We start from the raw sequence: 20,928 nt of genomic DNA on the forward strand, positions 1-20,928 counted from the left end.
ATATAGGAATAACGGTCATAAAACCAGATGTGTGGCTCACTGGGTAAAATATATGTTGTCTTGTGTTGATCAGAAGGTCATCTGTTTAAATCCCATTGTCAGCAGAGTGATTTCTCTGCTTGGCCCTTTTGCAAGATCCTTAGCATCCAGGGACTGGTTGACCCCGCTTTCTCAAAAAATGTGTGCTGCTTTGGACAGAAGTACTAAATAAGGAAAATGTTTGATACACTGGGTGGTGCAATGGTCCGCATTACCATTGTGCCACCAGGGCTCACGGCTCTGTACGTGTAATTGCTTGTGTTCTCTGTGTCACTGTGAGGTTTCCTCTTGGTACTCCAGCACCCCCCCCCCCCCCATAAAGTTCAAAAACATGCTAAGCTGAACTGGAGTTGCTAAGTTATCCATAGGTGTGCCTGTGTGAGTGACTCGTGTGTGTGTGTGAGACTGGTGTGTGAGTGACTGGTGTGTGTGTGTGAGACTGGTGAGTGAGTGTGCCCTGTGATGGGTTGGTACCCCCATCCTGGGTTATCCCCCCCCCCTTACACCCATAACTTTTGTGATAGGGTCCAGACCCCACGTCATCATGAATGGGAAAAGCAGGTACAGAAATTGGACGGTTTGGCACTCTGAAAAAGAGAAGAAATTGCAACACCAAATTTGAAATAAAAGCTTTATTGAAATATTGTCAGCTAGCTGAGATTTGTGTACCAGTTAGCCCTTCTCATTTAGCAGGAAAGGAATGAGATTTGGGTAGCCAATGCAATGGTAGCTCCGTTTGTTGGTTCTAAAATGCCCCTATATAAGAGCACACAGTGTTCCCTTATGCACATTAAACACAGAGTTTATGTTTACATTAAACCAGAAGATCAAAAAAATTTACTTCCGTGGAGCGACACTGTATGCAACTCATGACAGGAGTGTGATATAAAATGGATATCGATGCAACACTTCTTAAAAAAAAGATAAAGTAATACAGATACCAAAAAAATCAATAAAATGCAATCAATCAGCTGTTCTACTGTCATATGAACCTACTACCGAAAATATGAACACTAATTTAAGAAAAGAGGTGAACAGAGAAGCGAAAGAGTGAGCAGAGATCAGGAGGAGGGGAGGGTTAGGGTTAGCACTAAGGCTGACCATCCATGGTCTAATCCGGAGGAGCTACCCTCCAGTAGGAAGAGACAATGTTGTTGTTTGGTTGAGGAAGACCAGCCCCCCCCCCCCCCCGCCTATAACCAGTATGGGGGTATCATGATCTCTGTGGCCCAGCAGTGCTTTTCAAAAATGCGTATCCTAGACAACAAGGTACCAAGGGATTGATGTTGAGTGGTTTACATTCTGTAGTTTTAATATCACACGGCAGTGTCTTGAATAGACCCCTATTATGCAGGTAATGTAGCGCTAAAACACGTGGATCTGCAATGAAAAGACTGCCGGCTCATGTTTCAGAAGGATCCCTGCTCTTGTGTTCCTGTCAACGGTGTTTCAATGCTTCAGTATATGTAGGTAAAATAGTAAGTAAAATGAAGAGCAGTTAGTAATACTGCAGGAGAAAAAAACATCTAAGCAGCCATATTAATACACAACAATCATTCACTCTGTACTAAAATACACCCAAATCAGTACAAGGGTTTGGTGCTGGACCTGGAAACAGCATCCAAAACATACTGGCTGTGTTTAGACTGTCCTAGTGACTATATGGGTTGGATTTCATCAAGATCTTTGATAATGAGAGATTAGCCTCTGCTTTGGCAGAATACACTCAATATTTCTCCTAAGCTTCACCTTTTGTGTCAAGACACAACTTACACAAACACTGAGATTGCTGTGTGAAGAAGCCAGTCTTTAAGGTACAACTGCAAATAAGGCACAGGTGGAATCGTCACTGAATTTTTGCCCAATCCCGTCCAGTGTTATTCAGTCAAGCAGTGTCCTGATTGGCCTTGCCCAGTGTATCTTTGACCTGATGCATTAACAAATTCAGCATTGGAAAATGCATAGAATTCCAGCAATGTAGTTTCCTTGACCTCATTTACTACTTTTCCTAGTAGACATTCCCTCCAAAAAGGATTTGTTGTGAAATAATTGCCCCAAAACACAACACAACATACAACACAGTCAAATCTACTAAAAATAAATTAATAAAAATCAACAAAAACCACAAACATTATGAAAGTGTGTAATATTTAAAAATTAAGGGTCACTATGAAATCCTGAAAATGTTGTTTGTTTGTGTTTGAGGAAAATCATAGTTTCCAGTCTACCTTTAAGGCTCCTTCTGTTCGCTCAGTCTCTCACTGTTTTTTGTCTTTTATGATCTAGCATTTTCTCTTTGATGATCCTTTTCCCCAAATGTCAACATCCATTTGTGGGGAAGATGCACTATATGGCCAAAAGTATATGGACACCAGCCTGTCCAACATCTCACTCTGAATCAAAGGATATTAATATGAAGTTGCTATAATAGCCTGTACTCTTCTGGGAAGGTTTTCCATTAGATGCTGGAACATTGTTGGTGGGATTTGCTGCTATTCAGGTTGGGTATTGATGTTGGGTGATCAGGTCCCTCTCTGTGAGCTTGTGTGGCCCCCACTTTGCAGCTGAACTTGCTCCCAGATGTTTCCATTTCACAATCACTTCAGTCGCCATTGACTAGGGCAGCTCTAGCAGGACAGAAATGTGGAGATTCGACTTGCTGGAAAGGTGTCCAGTGGTGTCCAATGACGGTCCTCAGCTGACTAACCTCTTCTGTATGACCGCCAATCTGCTGCCATTGTTTGATGTTGCAGATTGTATAGCTGTATGCTTAATTATACACCTGTATGTCAGCAATGGGTGTGGCTTATGGGGCCAGTTCCTGTAATTACTATGGGTGTCGCAGTACTTTTGCCCAAATAGTGCAGTAGCTGATGTAGTGAGAGCTGGAGGACATTTTTAGCTACATTTGCATGTCTTCACTATCATATTGGATAACTGCTCCACCTGGGATGGGGAAAAAATAATGTGTCAATTGTGAACAGTGTATATCTGTATATTTCATGATACATTTCCAGTAATGCTGATATGATAATTAGGGAAAAATAGAAAGTATTTGTATCAGGAAATAGGAGTTAGTGTTTTAGTTCAGGATGGGAAAATGTAACAGTGTAACACACTTAGATCAAATTTATAGCATTACATGTTTTAAAACCCATCCTGAGTTTATATCAACTTCCAAATATATATAATTGAGTCCAGTTTCTAGCAAATTTAGGAAGAGAAATCCCTTTAGGTATAATGTAATTTTTTGCTGGTACACAATATTGCTATTTTATTAGCAGAGTTTTACTGCCTTCACTAGATAAACCACTGTTGAAATTACAAAACGGATAGCCAGAAAAATATGTAACTCTTCAATTACGAAAATTGTAAGTTAAGTTCCCTGAGATCAAAAGAGGAATATGAGACAGCGAGTCTTTCCACCAAAAACTGTAGCTCATGAATGTAATGTTTGCAGGTTGTGTAATTACACATAGGTGTTTGCCTAATGTCTCATGTAACATTTAAAAATTCCTATTCATGTGGCACTCATTACATGCATTTTATGAGCTTATCTGGTGTTCAGAGTCAAGCAAAAAATAGATGGTTTTAAAGGCCTCTGCACTCTTAGTTAATTACTAACACACTGATTGTTATTTTGCAGGCAAAATGATACACTATGATAGTGATAGTACTGGATACAGACCCTGTGCTGTCTTCCGACGTAATAAATGATGGGTAAAGGTTCTAGAACATTCGGCACACAGCAGGGCTGGGCGGAGGCACCTGGGTTATGGTGTCTGTATAAACTTTGTATCTGTAAGAAAGACAGACAAAGTCAGTGATCATATTTAACATATTTGGGCAATTTTAATTGTTACCATCAATTATTCCATTATATAGTTTTCTTGAAAGCTGAATGTCTTCATTAATGTGTTTGTTAAAAGGTGAATTGTATCCCACTAAAAGATAAATAGTTCCCTCATCATAAAGCATAAATAGTGTCAACATCAGTATGTTACTTATCAGCTCAGTCTTCAACTGTTATCGTGGTTAATATAATATTTAAGACAAAATCCATATCTGCAAAGAGACTGAGAGAGAGCAAACAACAGGAAGTATGAGACGGGGAGAGCATGACTGAGAATAGTTTACTTCCATTGACCGTTTACTCTTTCCTCTTTATTGCTGTGTGTATAAACAGAAAACAGTGTCCACAGACTGTGGGCGATGCAATGGGCTGGAGCTGAAACAGGGGAATCTTACAAAATATCATGTAAACAAAAGACTGGAACTCCCAGAAATGTACAGCTGTGAGATTCAGCAAAACAAAGGAGCGGCAGGCAGCCGCTTTGTGATAACGCTCAAAAATACTCCTCTGGGTAGTACCACCTTTAAGTAGCAGCATAAATTGTGTTTTATGATTTCTGAGATGTATAGAGGAGGTTCTGTGTTTCCCATCTTAACTTTCAATCCTTAAACAAATAGTTGTTAACCACCAAACCTAAAGGACCAGCTTTTTAAAATATCACAGTACATTATACACAGCAATCTTATTATTAAAATCAAGTCAGGTCCTTTGGAGTCAGATGGAAGCAGAGAGTTTCATCATATGCCCTCGATGTTCTCCAGCAATTTAAATTGCTACATAAAAATGCATGCAGCGTAATTTCCAAGATGGAAATGATCTTCTCTTGGATTAATGACACAAATGCGGACATTCTTACTGCATCTTATGCTGTGTCCTGCAGGAAAGTCTTAGACTTTGATGACAATGGATGTATTTAACATTACTTTAAATGCTTTATTTTTAAAATGTTTGTTTTGTTTCTTGATTAGTTTAACTGTTATATCATATCAAAGTTTGTAATTAAGGGTGACAGCTGGAAAAACAAATGTCTGATTAATAAACTCACCGTGAGCCAGTTTTGATGAAAAGAAATAAATATTCAGTCATAATTATGGTGTTAGTGTTGAGTTGGTCATAGTGTTAGCAGTAATTGTTCATCAGCCTTTGGGATCACAAAGTAAACTATAACTATTACTAAGAAAAACTTACAAAATGAATAAGCATTTCATTGCACAATTTGCATGTGTCATTTGGCAGGGGGTTCCATCATACTAGAGGCTTAATTTGTTCTGGAATATTTTACATCTGGGTAGCACTGTTGCTTGATAACTCCAGGGCCGAGGTTCAAATCCCACCCTGACTGTGTGTAGGCGTGGCATGTTCTCTCCCTGTTCGCATGGCTCTTCGCTGAGTACTGCAAGTTTCCTCTCGCAGTCCAAAAGCTTATTGTAAGTTGAACTGGCACCTCCAAAATGTCAATTTTTTTGTAATTCTGTGTTATAGCTCCCAGGCTCATGCTGATGCAGTACTGGCTAACGTTACATTCACTTTTTTAGCAGAGACTTTTGTCCAAAGGGACATACTGTACAAATGATGGACAGAAATCATGGGTCAGCAGGCATCTTTGGAGCATGTGAGGTTAAAGGCCTCACTGGAGGACTCAACAGTGATAAAATTATTCGGCGAGTCATGGGATTTGAACCCACTGCCTTCCAGATATGGGCACAAATGAAGAATCTACCAAGCTGTACAGCAAAGTTGAGAAGGAGCTGATGGCTGGGTGAGCACGTTAACTATGATAATATTGATTAACAAGCTAAAAGTAGGGCGGACTTTTGGTTTACATGCAACTCATTTGAGGTAATTCAAAGTAGGAGTGCAACAAAAGCCCTGCTAATAGGGAAATCTTTAGATGTCAGGAATACCTGCAGAAATATTGTTAGAAACAGAAAATCTGGTTAATGTTTGTACAGGAATGGTAGAAATCCAAAATCCTGGAAACAGATACGTTTAAAAAAAGCCTCTTGCTTCTGCTTGCACTGTGACATTATGTTAAACGCTGGTGTTGTTGCAGAAAGGAAATGAACAAATTCTCAAAGCCGTTTTCTGTCAGTGGATTGTAATTGGATTTTGTATGGTATATGATCAGAGAGATATGATGTTAGCAATTAGAAAATGCATTAAAGTCTGGGAAGCGGAACATTTTTGTTCTTTTTTTTTTGGCGCCACCACTCAAATTTTTGTAACAAGAAACATCAGCATGAGATGGTATGAGTATTACTAATCCCTAATGCCTAGAAGATTGCTAGTGTGCTCCCACCATGCAGATGCTGAGACAAGCAATGCAAGGACCTTTTTAAAACCAAAACTGCAGAAGATGCATTTTAAGCAGCACTGCACTGCCGTCTTTCTAATCCTACCCAAGGAGTTCAATACTGACGGCCATTCATTACTATATTGATCATGTTGCTCTCTGCTAATTAAAATCAATGTTAGTAGCTAATTCTGCAGTGTTCTTACTTCCAGAACTTCTGTGGCTGCTGATTCCATGAAATTTGTTATTGGACATTACTAAAGAGGTACCAAGCAATGCTGAATGACACCGTAAAATACTCCATCTTAAACTTGTGAAACTTGTTTCCCCCTGATATTGCAATACCAGTCATTTTAGAGATGGCACGTTCTAACCTAAGCTGGGCCTTGAGTTGAGTGTGCCCTCTTTTAAAAACCTCAACATCTAGTTGCATTATAAAATGTGCAAACAGTTATTTATATACATTTCTCGATGTAACATGGAACACTGGACCAGCTCTTTACCCTTCCAAGGATGCTGCAAGGTTCAGGGGAGTTTGCTAAACCAGTCTACATGTGTTTTGTGGATTTGGAAACGGCATACAATCTTGTCCCTTGGGGGATCCTGTAGGAGGTGTATCAGGAGTATGGGGTATGGGGTCCATTGTTACAGGCCATCAAGTCCCTGTACATCCAGAGCGAGAGTTTGGTTCCCACCACCAGCAGTAAATCAGACTGGTTCCCAGTGGGTGTCAGGGCTGCCCTGTGTCACTGATTCTGTTCATAACTTTCACGGACAGAATTTCCAGGCATAGCCAAGGGGTGGAGAGGGTCTGGTTCGCTGACGTCAAGATTATGTCTTTGCTATTTGCTGATGCTACGGTCCTGTTGGCTTCATTGGGCTGTGACCTGCAGCATGCACTGGGACGGTTTGCAGCTGAGTGTGAGGAGGCTGGGATGAGGATCAGCACCTCCAAGTCTGAGGCCTTGGTTCTCCCCCGGAAAAGGGCTGATTGTGCATGCGGCCTTTGATGGACTGGTGCCCCCTCCAACTCACACCCCAGCCTCATGTCAATATACAAAACTATAATTGGACAGTTTCCTTCCTACCTCAGTCCTTAATTACAATCATCACTGCTTTCTCAGATCTACAGGCAGAGCTCTCTATCTTTTTTATCCCTCCACAAAATTTTGGAGAGTGCTCTTTCGATTTCTATCTTCTATGGTTTTGGAACCGAAACACCTGACGGAAAAGGTATGTATAAAAGCAGTGCGTTTAATGTTCATTGTTCCTAGTTTTGTGTAGTGCAGCTGGGAAGATCACTGGGTTATTACTGGAATGATTAACACATGGTAATAACCCAGCATTGTGACTGCGTCTGAAATTCCCACAATGCACCACTAGAGCTTTTCACTAAAGTCTTGCAAGCCCATCAGATTCAAACACTTCACTAAAATACATTCAGGCCTTAATCTGGATATTTTTTGCTAGGAATTAAAATTAAGTATATGCAGCTAATGTGTACTGGATATGCAGAAGTGTGTAGTATTGTTACCTGAGAATACTTGTTTTCTGTATTCCAAAAGTATGTGCATGAACCCATGCAGTAATTAGCATAGTAACCACTAGGCTCGTGGATCCACTTCCATCCGAGATCTTTCCGGAAGTCAATGTACAGTCTCCGCACACAGCAGTTCTCTTTTTTCCTGTCACACAACATGCACATAGTTACAATGTGACAAAGGCTCTAAAATACCTATACACACCCATTTATGAGGACAGACTAAAATGGAAAGTAAAACGTGTTTAACAGATGCACAAAATCTTTGTCATACTAATGCTAAATGTCATACATATGCTAAATTCATCACTCGTAATATAAGAGCTGAAGAAGATGGACAATGTTTTAATTAACAGGGGGAATGCAGTCTGAATGATAAAGCAAAAATCTAACACTGGAAGAGAGGAAAAGAATCTATTGTGAGCCTGGGGATGAGAAACACAAGAAACTCACTCTGTGCAAAATTCATCTGTGTCAATTTCCCGCTTCTTCCGAGTGTTTATGTGGCTTTGTCGGTCAGCAGGAAGTGACATGACAAGGAGGTGGGGCTTCTGCATAAATTTAGCAAGATCCCCGCTGTCTCCTCTGTAGTCTTCCATTCCCATCCCTGCTCACAAACAAATGGACATTCATTAGAAGACGATCACAAAACCATAAGACTTGTCTGGCTACATCAGTGTCACCATAAAAGAGGTTCCCCAATTTTCTCAAAGCTGAGGTCTGGAGTAGGGGCACCATAAAGGGGGGTGTTGAGACAATTTGGACCATAACTGGATTAGTCTGGGTTGGAGGCCCAATAGGATATGCTTTCATGGGGCCCAAAATCTCTGCAGTGCCGCTGGGCCAGAGACAGCTCCTCATCAACTTGTCTTTGCTTAGTGTTTGACTGAATAGTTGGAGATGTAGTACCTGAGATTTTGAAATGAAACTCCGTGTTATCCTCGCAGGCACGGTACAGCTGCAACTGGAATTCCTGTTCCTCTTCTGCACAACAGAGGAAAACAAAAGATTTCACTACAGTTATCATCAAAATATGGAGTGAACCTACTATTCAGATACAAATTATGACACCCCTCTGGAACTGAGGATTTTCATGGTTACTGCCAGATTATCCCTCCAAAGTCAATTCTTGCTGGGAAGCTATGCAATGTGGAGGTTATAGCCATGCATTTGGTTAGGATACAGATTTTGAGATGCATCATAAAACTCTGAGCTGTACAAAAGGGTAACAATACTAAACTGTGTGATTCAATTTCCAGGGGAATAAATGTTATCTAGACTCAACTGCAAAGGAACATAAAATGCAATAATACAAACTCATGGTACAAAACTCAATACAAAGTGCAAGAACAGTATCCATAGTGCAAACAAGGTTATGAAAAATAGAATGCATAGATTAATAAGGAAATATCAATATTGCAAAGGACAGTAACAGTAAAAACACCATTACCATCACCAGAAGAAGCTGGATGAAGATAAATGGATAAAGTAATAATGTATGAACGTCAGGTTGCTCACATAGGTAAAATGTCAAAGGTTAAAGGTCATCAACAGGGAGTGCAGTTGAACTTGGTGCTACTGTTTGCCTTATATGCCTTACATGCCACATTGCTTACATGTGACAAAATGGGTCATGTTTGTTCCATGCACATGTCTCTTTTTTAAAATGACGAAATACGTAATTTGATCAAACCTCTGTACAGAAAATCCGGCCATTATTTTTCAAAATTGTTTAGGCACATTTTCTGAGATGATGGCTCATTTTCTCAAAACTCTCAGCGAACAACACAAAAAGCTTTCCGGATTTCACTGTGCATATTTGTGTTTTTGTGTTCAGTGATTTGTATGAGGTGTGGGGTCACAGTGTCCCCCATCTGTGAGTACCTATTTCCAGGTCTCGGTCTTCACAGACAATATTGTCATCCCATGGAGTACTGAGTTTTATTGTTTACAAAACCTGAAAGTTTATTCCCTCACTCAGTCTACCTTATTGAAAACTGTACACTAAATATTTTTCACTTTCTTGGCATTAACCCTTGACAAATAAGCTTTGTCTAGAGTAGCTGCCCTTTACTGTCACGCTTGCTCTCAAATACACGTGTGTCTGTGTGTCATGGAGAGCAAGATGGAGTAGGTGAAAAGAAAACTTCCCCACAGGGATGAATAAAATGTTGTTACTATCAGTGACCCCCCCCCCCCACTGGCCAACAACTTTTACCGACTGCTGTTGGCTCAGACTTTGCCCTGGGCACCAAGTATGCGGGAACCGCCACTGATCTCACCCAGTGATAGCAGGACAGCATACGGACGATGTCCAGCAAGCGTGATGCTCATTGTCAGAGCAGTCATGAGACTGAGCAGCGTTCTCATAGTTAATAGCTGGAGAGGAGCTGTCTGCTATATGACTGTGAGATAATGCAGACTGCAATCTAGCTGCCTAGTGTAGTTACACATAAACAGTCATTAAAAAAAAGTTTAAGATTTATGACCGTACATGTATTTTCCTTACGCATGTGGTAGTTTACAGTTTGGATGAGATGCCCCTACATGCAGACACACACACACACACACACACACACACAGACACACATACAAAGAAGTTGGTGTACCTATCTAAATGGGGACCGTCCATTCATTTCTATGGGAAAAACCCAAATCCCAATCACGACACCCTTAACCCCTACCCAGCCCTAACCTTAACCATAAGTAACCAACCCAAATACAAGACTTTTGGCATTTTTAGTTTTTTGATTGCATTCACAGATTTTTATAAAACTGAGGTTTATATTGTGGGGACCTGAAAAATGTCCCCACAAGCTAAAAAGAAACAGATTTAACCACATTGTGGGGACATTTGGTTGAGTTATTTGGTTTTTCACTTTGTCTGACAAAAGACGACTGTCACTCAAAACACCAGCACTTTCACTGACAGCAAATAGATACGGGATAAATTTCATTAGAAAAACCTTACGCAAGACCAGGAATACGCCACACAATGGAAGAATGATTCCACTTTCAATGGAACAATGAATCCAAGCACAAAGCTTAAAAAAGTGAAAACTCTTCCATGGACAAATCAGAAAATCCACTGCAGGAACTGAGAATGCCATTTGTCTTGAGTAGCATGCAAGAAAGTGGCTGAATATTATTTGAAAATGTGTGTGCGTGTGTGTGGGTCCCTGGTGTACCCCAGCCTTGTGGCCTGTGATGGCATCCTGTTCTGGGTGTACCCCAGCCTTGTGCTGTATGCTGTATGAACTCCAAATGATCAAGATTCGGATAAGAGGTTAGACTGACACAGTGCCTTGAAGAAGTACTGAACCTCTCTTAAAATGATCAGATTTGCCTCAACCAGAAATGATACATACACATGCATTTTATCTAGGTAAAAGTATTAGGACACCCATAGTAATTACAGTAACTGGCCCCATAAGCCACACCCATTGCTGACATACAGATGTATAATTAAGCACACAGCCATGCAATTTCCAGCATCAAACAATGGCAGCAGATTGGGGGTCATACAGAAGAGGTTAGTCAGCCAAGGACCGTCATTGGACACCACTGGACACCTTTCCAGCAAGTCAGATCTCCACATTTCTGTCCTGCTAAAGCTGCTCTGGTCAACGGCCAACATCAAAACCCAACCTGAATGGCAGCAAATCCCACCAGCAATGTTCCAGTATCTAATGGAAAACCTTCCCAGAAGAGTACAGGCTATTATAGCAACTGAGGGTTAGCCGGCTTCATATTAATACTGTTTGATTCAGAGTGAGATGCTGGACAGGCTGGCATACCAATACCTTTGTACAAACATTGTGTTCTTCCTGTCAGTATATATTTTTTTTTTCGCAAACTCGTAGTATCTCATAATAAATTTGGTTTTGTCAGCCAATTTGCCAGCCAGTCTTTTAAAGAAAACCAGGTGAAAGATGCTGTTGCACAGACATTGAATCCCTGTGCTCTGGAAGCTCCAGATGAAAGAGGAAAAAGACATAGATGGAAAACATAGCCTTATCAAGGACAGAACTGTCTCACAATCGCCCTCCTCCTGTGATAACTCCCCCCCCCCCCCATTTCAATCTCATTAGTAAGACTGTGAGTCCGAAGGAATAGAGCTTAAATAGGGGGTGTCTGTCACCCTACCAAAGCATAATATTAAGGTCATGAAGGGCAAGATTTTGCGAATACAGAAAGAGATCTGGGTCACACTTTACTTGAGGGGGCACAAATAACTTAGTTTCACTTTAGTTTTAGTACATATATAATTCCTGCATGAAATACATGAACTATTATGATTGATTACTGATGAACATGGGAGCAGCATGTAACTAACACTTAGTTACTGGTTAATTAATACATTAAGTAACAGTGTACTACTACATTATTTGTGACCCCTCAGATAAAGTGTTGCCTAAATCTGCTTATCTGAAGTCTGTAAAATGTACATGTGAGCATTAATCTGGATCCAGTAAAATTAAATTAAATAAATAAAAATAAATTGACTACACAAAATGTAATTTCAAACATTGTAATCAAAAATTCAAATGTGTCTTGCATATAGCCGTAAAATTTTGAATAAAAGCATAAATCTGGACATTACAACGGTATATCCAAAATAAGAGTTCTGAATAAATTATCGTTGATAAAAGTATAACCATGGTAAACAATTCTTGGGCTTACTAATGTGAGGAGAACACAGGAACACAGCGAGCTTCCATTACACGTCAGTTAGGTAAACCTTAAGGGCACATTATGCAAATCTCCAGAGGATACAAAGTGTGAATTACAGTCTGTAATTATAGTCTACAATCAGCCTCAAATAACATTCTATTTTTCTTACTCACTGTTCTTACTCATTGTTATTTTGTGACAGCTGTCATACTCAAGACCCTATGTTTACGTAATCCTCATGCTGTGAGATCTTGTTGCAATTTCATATAAAGTTGTTTCTTTTAACCTGGGGGAATAGATACATATAACTGCATTATGGTCGGTTAAAGCCTTTCGGTCAGCATGCACAACGGTTTTTAGTCTGCGGAGCTGCAAAATCGTGCACATATTTCGGATCGTCAAACTACAGGCTAGTGGAAATTTGAGGCGTGATGTACAATGAAAAAGCATTTAAATTATTATAGGCCAAACCTGCCTTTACAGGGCAAACCTACTGCCGTACGCTAATGGTCCCTCCACAGAAAGCGAAAAACCACAACTTGATCCTCTGTGTTGATTTGCTCCAGGAAAAAGCAACAAAAGAGTAAAACAAATGGCTTACGCTATCAACACTAGAAGATATTGTGTCCTAACTGCCTTTAGCTTGCACTCCTTTCCACTCCGTTTCCCAAATGTAGCACTGGTAGTTTCTTATTTGTGGGTAATAAGACTAATGAGCAGGCACTGGATATAGACAGTGGTGGCTACCAGTTCAATATTACAGCAGAATCTGTATAGGAATTACAAAACCACATTAAAGACCTTCAATGGGTAGCTAACCACATTGTCCAGGAATGACTGAAGCACAGCCAGTTCCCTTTATATTGAGACATGTTTGTTTCAAGCATGAAGAGCCGTCGCTGTATCAAGAAAGGATTGTTTTTTCAGCTTTGCTGAAGGCGGATATCCTGAGTAGGATACATCAGAGACGCCGAGGGCTACCCAGGTGTGACTAAGGGCAGAGATGGCAATTTGGTGGTCAGTAATCAGAAAAAAAAACAAGTTTTGATGTAGTCAGTAATCAGAGAAAACTGTTGAAAACCTCAAAGGACTGATTGGAATGAATAAACAAAGTGAGTAGTGAGTAATGAGTAGTAAGTAGTTCATCATGACATCCCTACCACAGAAGCCAAACATCTCCGGAAGGTGTAAAGAATGCAGTGAGTGCAATAGGTTTAACCTATATTAAGTGTACGTTGCACAAATTGGGATCTTTGTTATATTGAAAATGCAAGCAATTAAGAAGGTAATATGTGGGGTTGTGCACACAGCTTAATTCCATGTCATGGGTTTCAGAATTACTCAGGGATCCAGTATATATAATAGTTATTTCTTTTATATGATTTGTAGTTTTTACAATATTATATATTAGAAGTTGTGACTGGAGGTTGTCCGTGACTAACCTGGCCTGAGCAGCCATGATGTCAGGGTCTTCGTGACATCGAAGGTAATCCATCGGTCGTTCATGGTGTTCGAGATGAAGTGGTGGTTGATGTAGTGTGTGTCATTTGTGAGGCCCTCGTACAGCTCCAGCCGCTGCTTCTTGTCCGCGCTCATCGTGGGCTTTTTGATGAGGAGCCGTAGCTCGGCCAATGACACCAGCTGCTGGCTGCCCACGCTGGCCCGGATCGCACTCATGTTGAACACCATCTGATTCTTAGTACTGCTCACACCTGCGGGAACAGCCAAGGAGATATAGGCATCTGTCATAACACCAGGGTACCGGTGTTGCTGGGTCACTGTGCATGACTGTGAATAGTGAACTTTGCGCTTTGGGGGGTGTATGGACCTGAATGGAAAGTCCAGCAGCACCTGGCCAAAGAACAACCTCCACATGAGCACACACATCAATTCGCCAGGTGCACCTATCATAATAAGGCCGACATAAACACACACATCCATTCGCCAGGTGCACCCATCACAATAAACTCAGGCACACAGCTGCCAGATGAAGCTGCCAAGCATGTTAGTGTTGCTCACGACACGCAGTAGGGAAATTCGTAACGCTTGGCTACTTTCTTTCATATTTAAATTGTGTCCTATGTCCTTACTTTAGGAAAATTGAGAAAAGAAAACAATGGCTTGGACACTAAAACAAGAGAATGAAAATGTATAAAAATCACCTTATTTGGTAACAACAGGTGAAATACTTTATTTGAAATAGTGGTGTCTTGTAGGAATGTAATGATTCTCCAAATCCTCGGTTCAGTTCAGACCTCAATTTTTGAACCATGGTTTGGTTCAAGCCTCACTTTTTTGGGGGGGGGGGGGGGTTGAAATAAAAAAAAAAAAAAAGGAAAAAATTCTGGGTTTTATTAATCACCAACAATGTGGAACACTAAACGGGAGAACACTAAAGAATAGATATCGAGATTTCACCTTAAAGACTTATATCACAGTTTCAATCACAGTTTCAGAAGCTTTACATCTCTAGTGTATAATTAATGGAGCACGGTGGGGACTAAGTAAAGGGAAAAAAAGAAAGATACTGAGGGTGCAACATGGTGAGCTTGGGGGAAGTCTGAGAACAGTGATCACCACACGGAGGTATTACTGGCTGACGGTCAGGACTGAAGGTGAATCATTGGGTTTGGGAGACGCAGAATTTGTGGTGGGATTTGGATCTTCCTCTGCTCCTGTTCCTGTGTGTTGGATTCTGTGTCTGCATGTGTACAGCAAAATTACCCCTGGACTAGCACCAGTGGCATCCTGACAGGGGGGTGGATCAAATGGGGCTCCTAGGTCATCCTTATCATGCTACATTATGCAGTGGCCATTTAGACTCACTCGCTTTCAGCCTTAACCTGATCTCTCTTTCTTACATACAGGAGACCAACAGCTACCCAGTTTATTTACAGTGACTCACTTTGTCAGGAATAAATTATAAGGAGACACTGAGAGAACTACTGATCAAATGGAAACTTAGTTGAAATGGGACGGCTTATAATTTTAATGTTTTTGCGTTAAATAGATTCAGTTTTGTAAACTAACACCAGATACAACCCAAGTTTAACAGCATGATCCCAAAATTGTGAAACCCGTTTGCTTATTTTGTTCCCGAAGTGCTTCTGTGCCAGATTATAAGGTAAGAATTTGAACCTGGACATACTGCTGTGTATGTATCCCTTTCACACTATGACTAAATTCTATGTAATGCATGTGTACGTTGCACAAATGTATATAACACTGCATTTTATGGCAAGCCAGGACAGGACCATTGGGAAGCATGTTAATGAAATTCACCGAGGAACACGACACCAGAGCACGGCGAGGTGAAGAACAGCCGTGATGAATGTGCTGAAAATGAGGAAACGATACATTTGATATCAATGTAAGAGCGGCGAGTTAAACAGCACAGAGGCGCGTGGATTTGGGAGAGCGCCGTGGTTCCATCTTTCCTGGCGCGTGGGTGATTTGTGAGTTAAATGAAGGGCCCTGCGGAGCTAAGCTCAGGACAGCTGTTATGACAGGTAGTCGAGCACCTCTGTAATTACAGCAGGGAGTAACAGAATTCCTGTAGGCTTTAATACCTGCCTCCCACACCAAACAGCCGCCATCTGCCCCAGCACCTCCGAACATCACCCCAGAAGACCCCTCCCTGTTATTCCTCCTCTTGTATTTCCATCCACTGCTTTACTGTATTCTGCTTTGCATTTTACTTATAGATAGTTCTTTGATTATACAAAATGTATCACGAGGCGTTACTTTAAAAACAAACATGCAGCATGGCAAGGATCCATCTGTTATGAAATTCAACATAAAATGACGCTATAAGCAATAAAAACGTACAAGCTAACAACTGCTATGCCAGCAATGTAACAACAAAGATCATGAAATGCTTCAGTCACTTAAATATTTTGCGTATACGGACTGCTAAACTGTGGTTGGAAAAGAACTGCAGGACTGTTTATGCAGACACACACACAACCTTAACTGCTTCATTTTTGCGTTTTATCTGAATGCGGCTTCTCAGTGGCTTTGGCTGCGTTTATAGATAAATATGTAATGGTCGGCCACGGTTTACTCTGCCACTGCAAAATCAGCATAAAAGCCCTGTGGTTTAATTCTTAAAAAAAATGTTTGCCAGTGAAGGTCTGGAGGAAGGAGCTGGTCTGGTTTCAGAAATCCCCTTCTTAGAGGCTTCATTCAGGATGCTCAGGATCTACATTTATGACTTCTTACATTATTACCATCATTACTGTTGCTTGGCAGATACTATCACCCTCAGTGGATTAAACAGAACACAATTCATGCACGTCACTCAGCTGTGCAGCTGGGATTCTAGTCATAATACTAAAATTTTATATATTCTGCTGAAGCAACTCAGCACTATGATCAATGCTTTTTTCCACTGAGCACTGAAAGATTTTTACAGTGAGTCCAATCCATTATACGTTACTACTATACAATACTACTCAATGTCAAGTACATAATAGCAAGGAAAAACACGGAACTTCAAAGGCCTCCCCGTTTCCCACCACAGGAATTTAATTAGGCCGGTTAAATTTTGGCAAATAGCCGGAAATCAATGGTGGCACAGACAGGTGTTAAGATGTTTGTTTTTGAGGTAGTAGCCGGAGCATTTACTGTTTATCTTAATGATATTTATTAGAGAGATGAGTCACAGAGCAGCACCTACTCTGCAGCCTAGGCCATCTGCTCAAAATGTCCCTTGTGTGTGTGTGTGTGTGTGTGTGAGAGAGAGAGAGAGAGAGGGGGGGGGGGGGGGACCTGGGAATGGTGGGGTGAGCACTGTATAGGGACTCAGAGGTTACGGGGCTTTTACACCTCCGGACACCATTGCCCTTCAGATTTACTCCACACTATTTATTGTGTGCTGCCCCACCCCCAGTGTCACACACCTTAATTAAACACTGCTCTTCATAATTAGATAGACAAAATAACAGTGGCAGCGTCACAAGCAGCGGAGCGGATAAAAGGCGTGGATTGATGAACTGGAGCAGACCCACACCACAAACAATGACTCAGTAACTACACCTTAGATACCGACAATTTAACCCTGCACCATATAATATACACACCTCTAAGGCTAACACAGAGGTTAACCTAAAACAATCGGAATTATTATCATTATTATTATAAATAATAATAATCCAACCACTTGTGGGATTTACTACCATATATAAAGGCAGCAATGGGGATTTCCTATAAAATCCCCATGAAATCAGCAGCTATTTTTGTCTTCCTGACGTCCACAAAGCTGCATTTATGCAATTGTAAGCAAGATACAGAGCAGATTTCCCAGGGGACTAACAGGCCTCCATGTAAGCTTCCTCCTTAAACTGTGTGCTTAAACATTTAATTATTCATAACATAAATACTAAATACTCGAACTCGTGGCCATAAGTGGAAATTAGCGGGAGAACATTTTAAAACAAATTTGAGGAAGCACTTCTTTACACAGCGTGTAGTCAGAGTATGGAATAGTCTTCCTGCTATTGTAGTGGAAGCTAAAACCATGGGTTCCTTTAAATCAGAGCTAGATAAGATTTTAACAACTCTGAGCTATTAGCTAAGTTCTCCCCAAACGAGCTTGATGGGCCGAATGGCCTCCTCTCGTTTGTAAATTTCTTATGTTCTTATGTTCTTAAGAAGCTATTAAATATTACATTTAATAGTAAACTAGACCTTTAATAATTGAGGGGAAAAATGTGGCATTATGCTATTATTTACGTATTAATTAACCACAAATTAATGAATTGTCACACATCTTTTATCTCAAGCAAGTACTATATTTCTTACTATATCTAATTATGTAAATCTTAGTGAACTACTGAAGGAACAAGTCATGAATAACAAATGAAATACTGATCTCATGTTTATTCATAATTAATATATTGTGACATCTTTCAGCTTAAGTAGCGACTGTATTTGTTCATGATTTGTACTTCAGTAGTAACTGAGTATTTGTGTCCCCTCAAGTAAAGTGTTACCAAACTTACAGTATTATACAACAAAGCACAAAAATGACCATTAAACTCAGTATAGTTTAAATATTTTGGCTGCTAATATATTCAAAGACTAGGAACAGGAAACCATTAATCAGTCAGATTAGTTCACTCTACCCTTCATATTAAGGGGGGAAATGAATGAAATATTTAAGAAGCACTTTTTTGCCAGAAATATTTTTCACCAAGAATCCGAAAAGATTCTCTAAGAGATACATCAAACTGAGGTCGAATTTCAGTCAACAGATCTCTGGGGCCCCATTAATGTAAGGTACAGTTAGTGTGAAAATCAGGCTTGAGAAACGTTAAGAGAGAGAGCTAGGAGAAGGCAGGTGTGAAAGCTTGATGTGTCTAAATGCGTAATTCCTTCTACTCACAGTTGAACATGTGCACCTCCTTGCCGAAGTACTCGTCTTCTGTGTCTCCAGAGGGCGACTCCAGGGATTGGTGAGCAAGCTCATCGCTGTAGGCCACCGTACTGTTGTAGGTGGACATGACATCGTCGGGGATTGCCTGGTGCCCCCCCTCGGCCTGCTCTGGCTCCTTGGCCATCCGCAGCTTGCTGAGGATCTGCCCCCGAATGGCCTCTATGCGTTTCTTCCTCACATGGTTCATGTCCAGGGTCTTGCAGGTGGAGATGGCGTGGCTCTGGCACACACTGCCTAGCAACCACAGCAATGCTAGCATCCAGCAGCTGGCTTTCATGGTAACTGGTCTACGGCAGATGTGCCCTCTGAACTGAGGAACGCTCCGCGCTCAGGAGGGTGAGATAATGACAGCTGATCTTCCGTTAGCGTAGAAACACACTGGCACTTTTTAAGCACCCCCCCCTCCCACCCTGCCTCGCTGCCTGTGGCAGCTCTCAGCTCGTACCGACGCCTCTTTGACCTCTGCTATTTCCTCTATTACCAGCCAGGAGGTGCTGACCTGTGCTGATGGCAAACTGCGGGACTACACGCAAAGTCTGGAGGAGCGGGAGCCCGGTCACGGACCGGCGACTTGCTCGCTAATCACCGCCCGCGGAACCCTTGCCGGTCACTGAGTCACTGTCTCACTGGCACGATGCCTCGCCGATTTGACTCATGCAGCGCTCTCCAGAGGGCGTCTCTGGAGTGCAGCGTGGGGCCGCATAACAAAGTTAAAGGAAACAAGATCTCTCTGAAATCCTCCGCGTGCTCATGCTTTTCAGCCTGGACAAGGGGTGGGACACACTGCTTTTTCCTGCCTACTCCCCCCCCCCAAAACCCCCAAAAAACTTCAAAGCAGCCTCACAGTCATCTTCCCCCCAGTGAGCAGAAAATGTGCAGCTCAGTCCTGCAAAACTTACCGCACTTGCTGACTCCTTCCAGGAAAGCCCATTTACAAAATTACGGATCTCACAGAGGCGCAATCTGACAGAATGACTCACCACGCGCCCCACTGGGACTGACTATTACCCCCTAACCAGCGAGTATACGTCTCTCGAGATCTTGTTGCTCCTTATGTACATTTCAGCACATCTAGAAAACATTTAGAATAATGTTATTACATTTATCCTAATACCTCTTGTACCCTGAACTTTTTACTTTCATTGGAAAGATAAGAAAATTTTAAACAAAGCTTGGTGATATCTGTATGTCCTCCCAGTATGTCCTCACAGAATATTTAACCTAAGATAATCAGATGGTAAGATGACTGGTAGAGATTTTTGACCGTATGCACACAAAAGCACCACTCCAAGGATGGAAAATCAGTTTAAAAAGTACAATAAGCAAAATCAAGAAAGATGAACTATCATTACAAAACACATCCCATGCTAGATAATGCCTATATTTGCAAATACGATTTATGATGTTAACGCAGTATCCAGGAACAGGGTTCCAAGATCAGCATGTGGGATTCCTAGACCTCTGGAGCACTGTTTCTCAAAAGCAGAACATTAAACTGAAAAGTGAGGAATACCCCTAAATCATCACAGCCAGAATCCTCAGTAGACTTACAACCGTTCCCCGAGTCGTCTTTGACATGCCTTGAGCCATACAAAACTGGAATGAAAACGAAAACAGCACGGGTGATCTAGAACAGAAAGGCACCCAGCTTAAAGTGATGTTTTAAGAACAAAAGCGAGTCCAGACGCCTTCAAGTCCATCTTTTAAAAGAGATGTCCACGAAACGTTAAGGAGTGGTCTGAAACTGCCGGAATGGATCTGACTCTTGTCATCAAGTCTCTGCCTGGTCTGACTTTGCAGTCGCTTCGCTGTAAGGCTGTCTTCTCACTATTGCACTCTTTCACTCAGTATCAGAGCGCACTCTCCTCAGAGTGCCGGCACTCCTGCACCTTAACATCGACCTCTTAGCAGTCCCTACTAGTCAGAGCTTGCTAGTGACAAAATGATTTGTGTGAGCTCTCTGCTGTATAACAGCCCCCCCCCCCCCCCCAACCCCCCCCGCCGCTGCATATTCCCTCCTTCTTTACCGCCTTTTTTCTCGCTCGTTCCTTAGTGCAGTGAAAAGCTCTCCGCCCAGGAAATGAAGCTCAGAA

At 41.4% G+C, this 20,928-nt stretch overlaps 1 protein-coding gene across 1 annotated transcript; it reads right to left on the minus strand.

Moving 5' to 3' along the window:
* Nucleotides 1–656: 656 nt before the first annotated feature.
* LOC111838013 (transforming growth factor beta-1 proprotein-like) lies at nt 657–20,796 on the minus strand. Its single transcript, XM_023800555.2, has 7 exons — nt 18,785–20,796; nt 13,842–14,111; nt 8,635–8,709; nt 8,179–8,332; nt 7,720–7,870; nt 3,728–3,838; nt 657–2,985 (listed from the first exon to the last, which is right to left on the minus strand). The coding sequence occupies exons 1-7, from the start codon at nt 19,110–19,112 to the stop codon at nt 2,938–2,940; spliced, it is 1,137 nt and encodes a 378-aa protein (XP_023656323.1). The 5' UTR covers nt 19,113–20,796; the 3' UTR covers nt 657–2,937.
* Between the last annotated feature and the right edge of the window lie 132 nt (nt 20,797–20,928).

Source organism: Paramormyrops kingsleyae, chromosome 18 (genome assembly GCF_048594095.1).
Source record: "Paramormyrops kingsleyae isolate MSU_618 chromosome 18, PKINGS_0.4, whole genome shotgun sequence".
In the NCBI taxonomy this organism is placed as follows: Eukaryota; Metazoa; Chordata; class Actinopteri; order Osteoglossiformes; family Mormyridae; genus Paramormyrops; species Paramormyrops kingsleyae.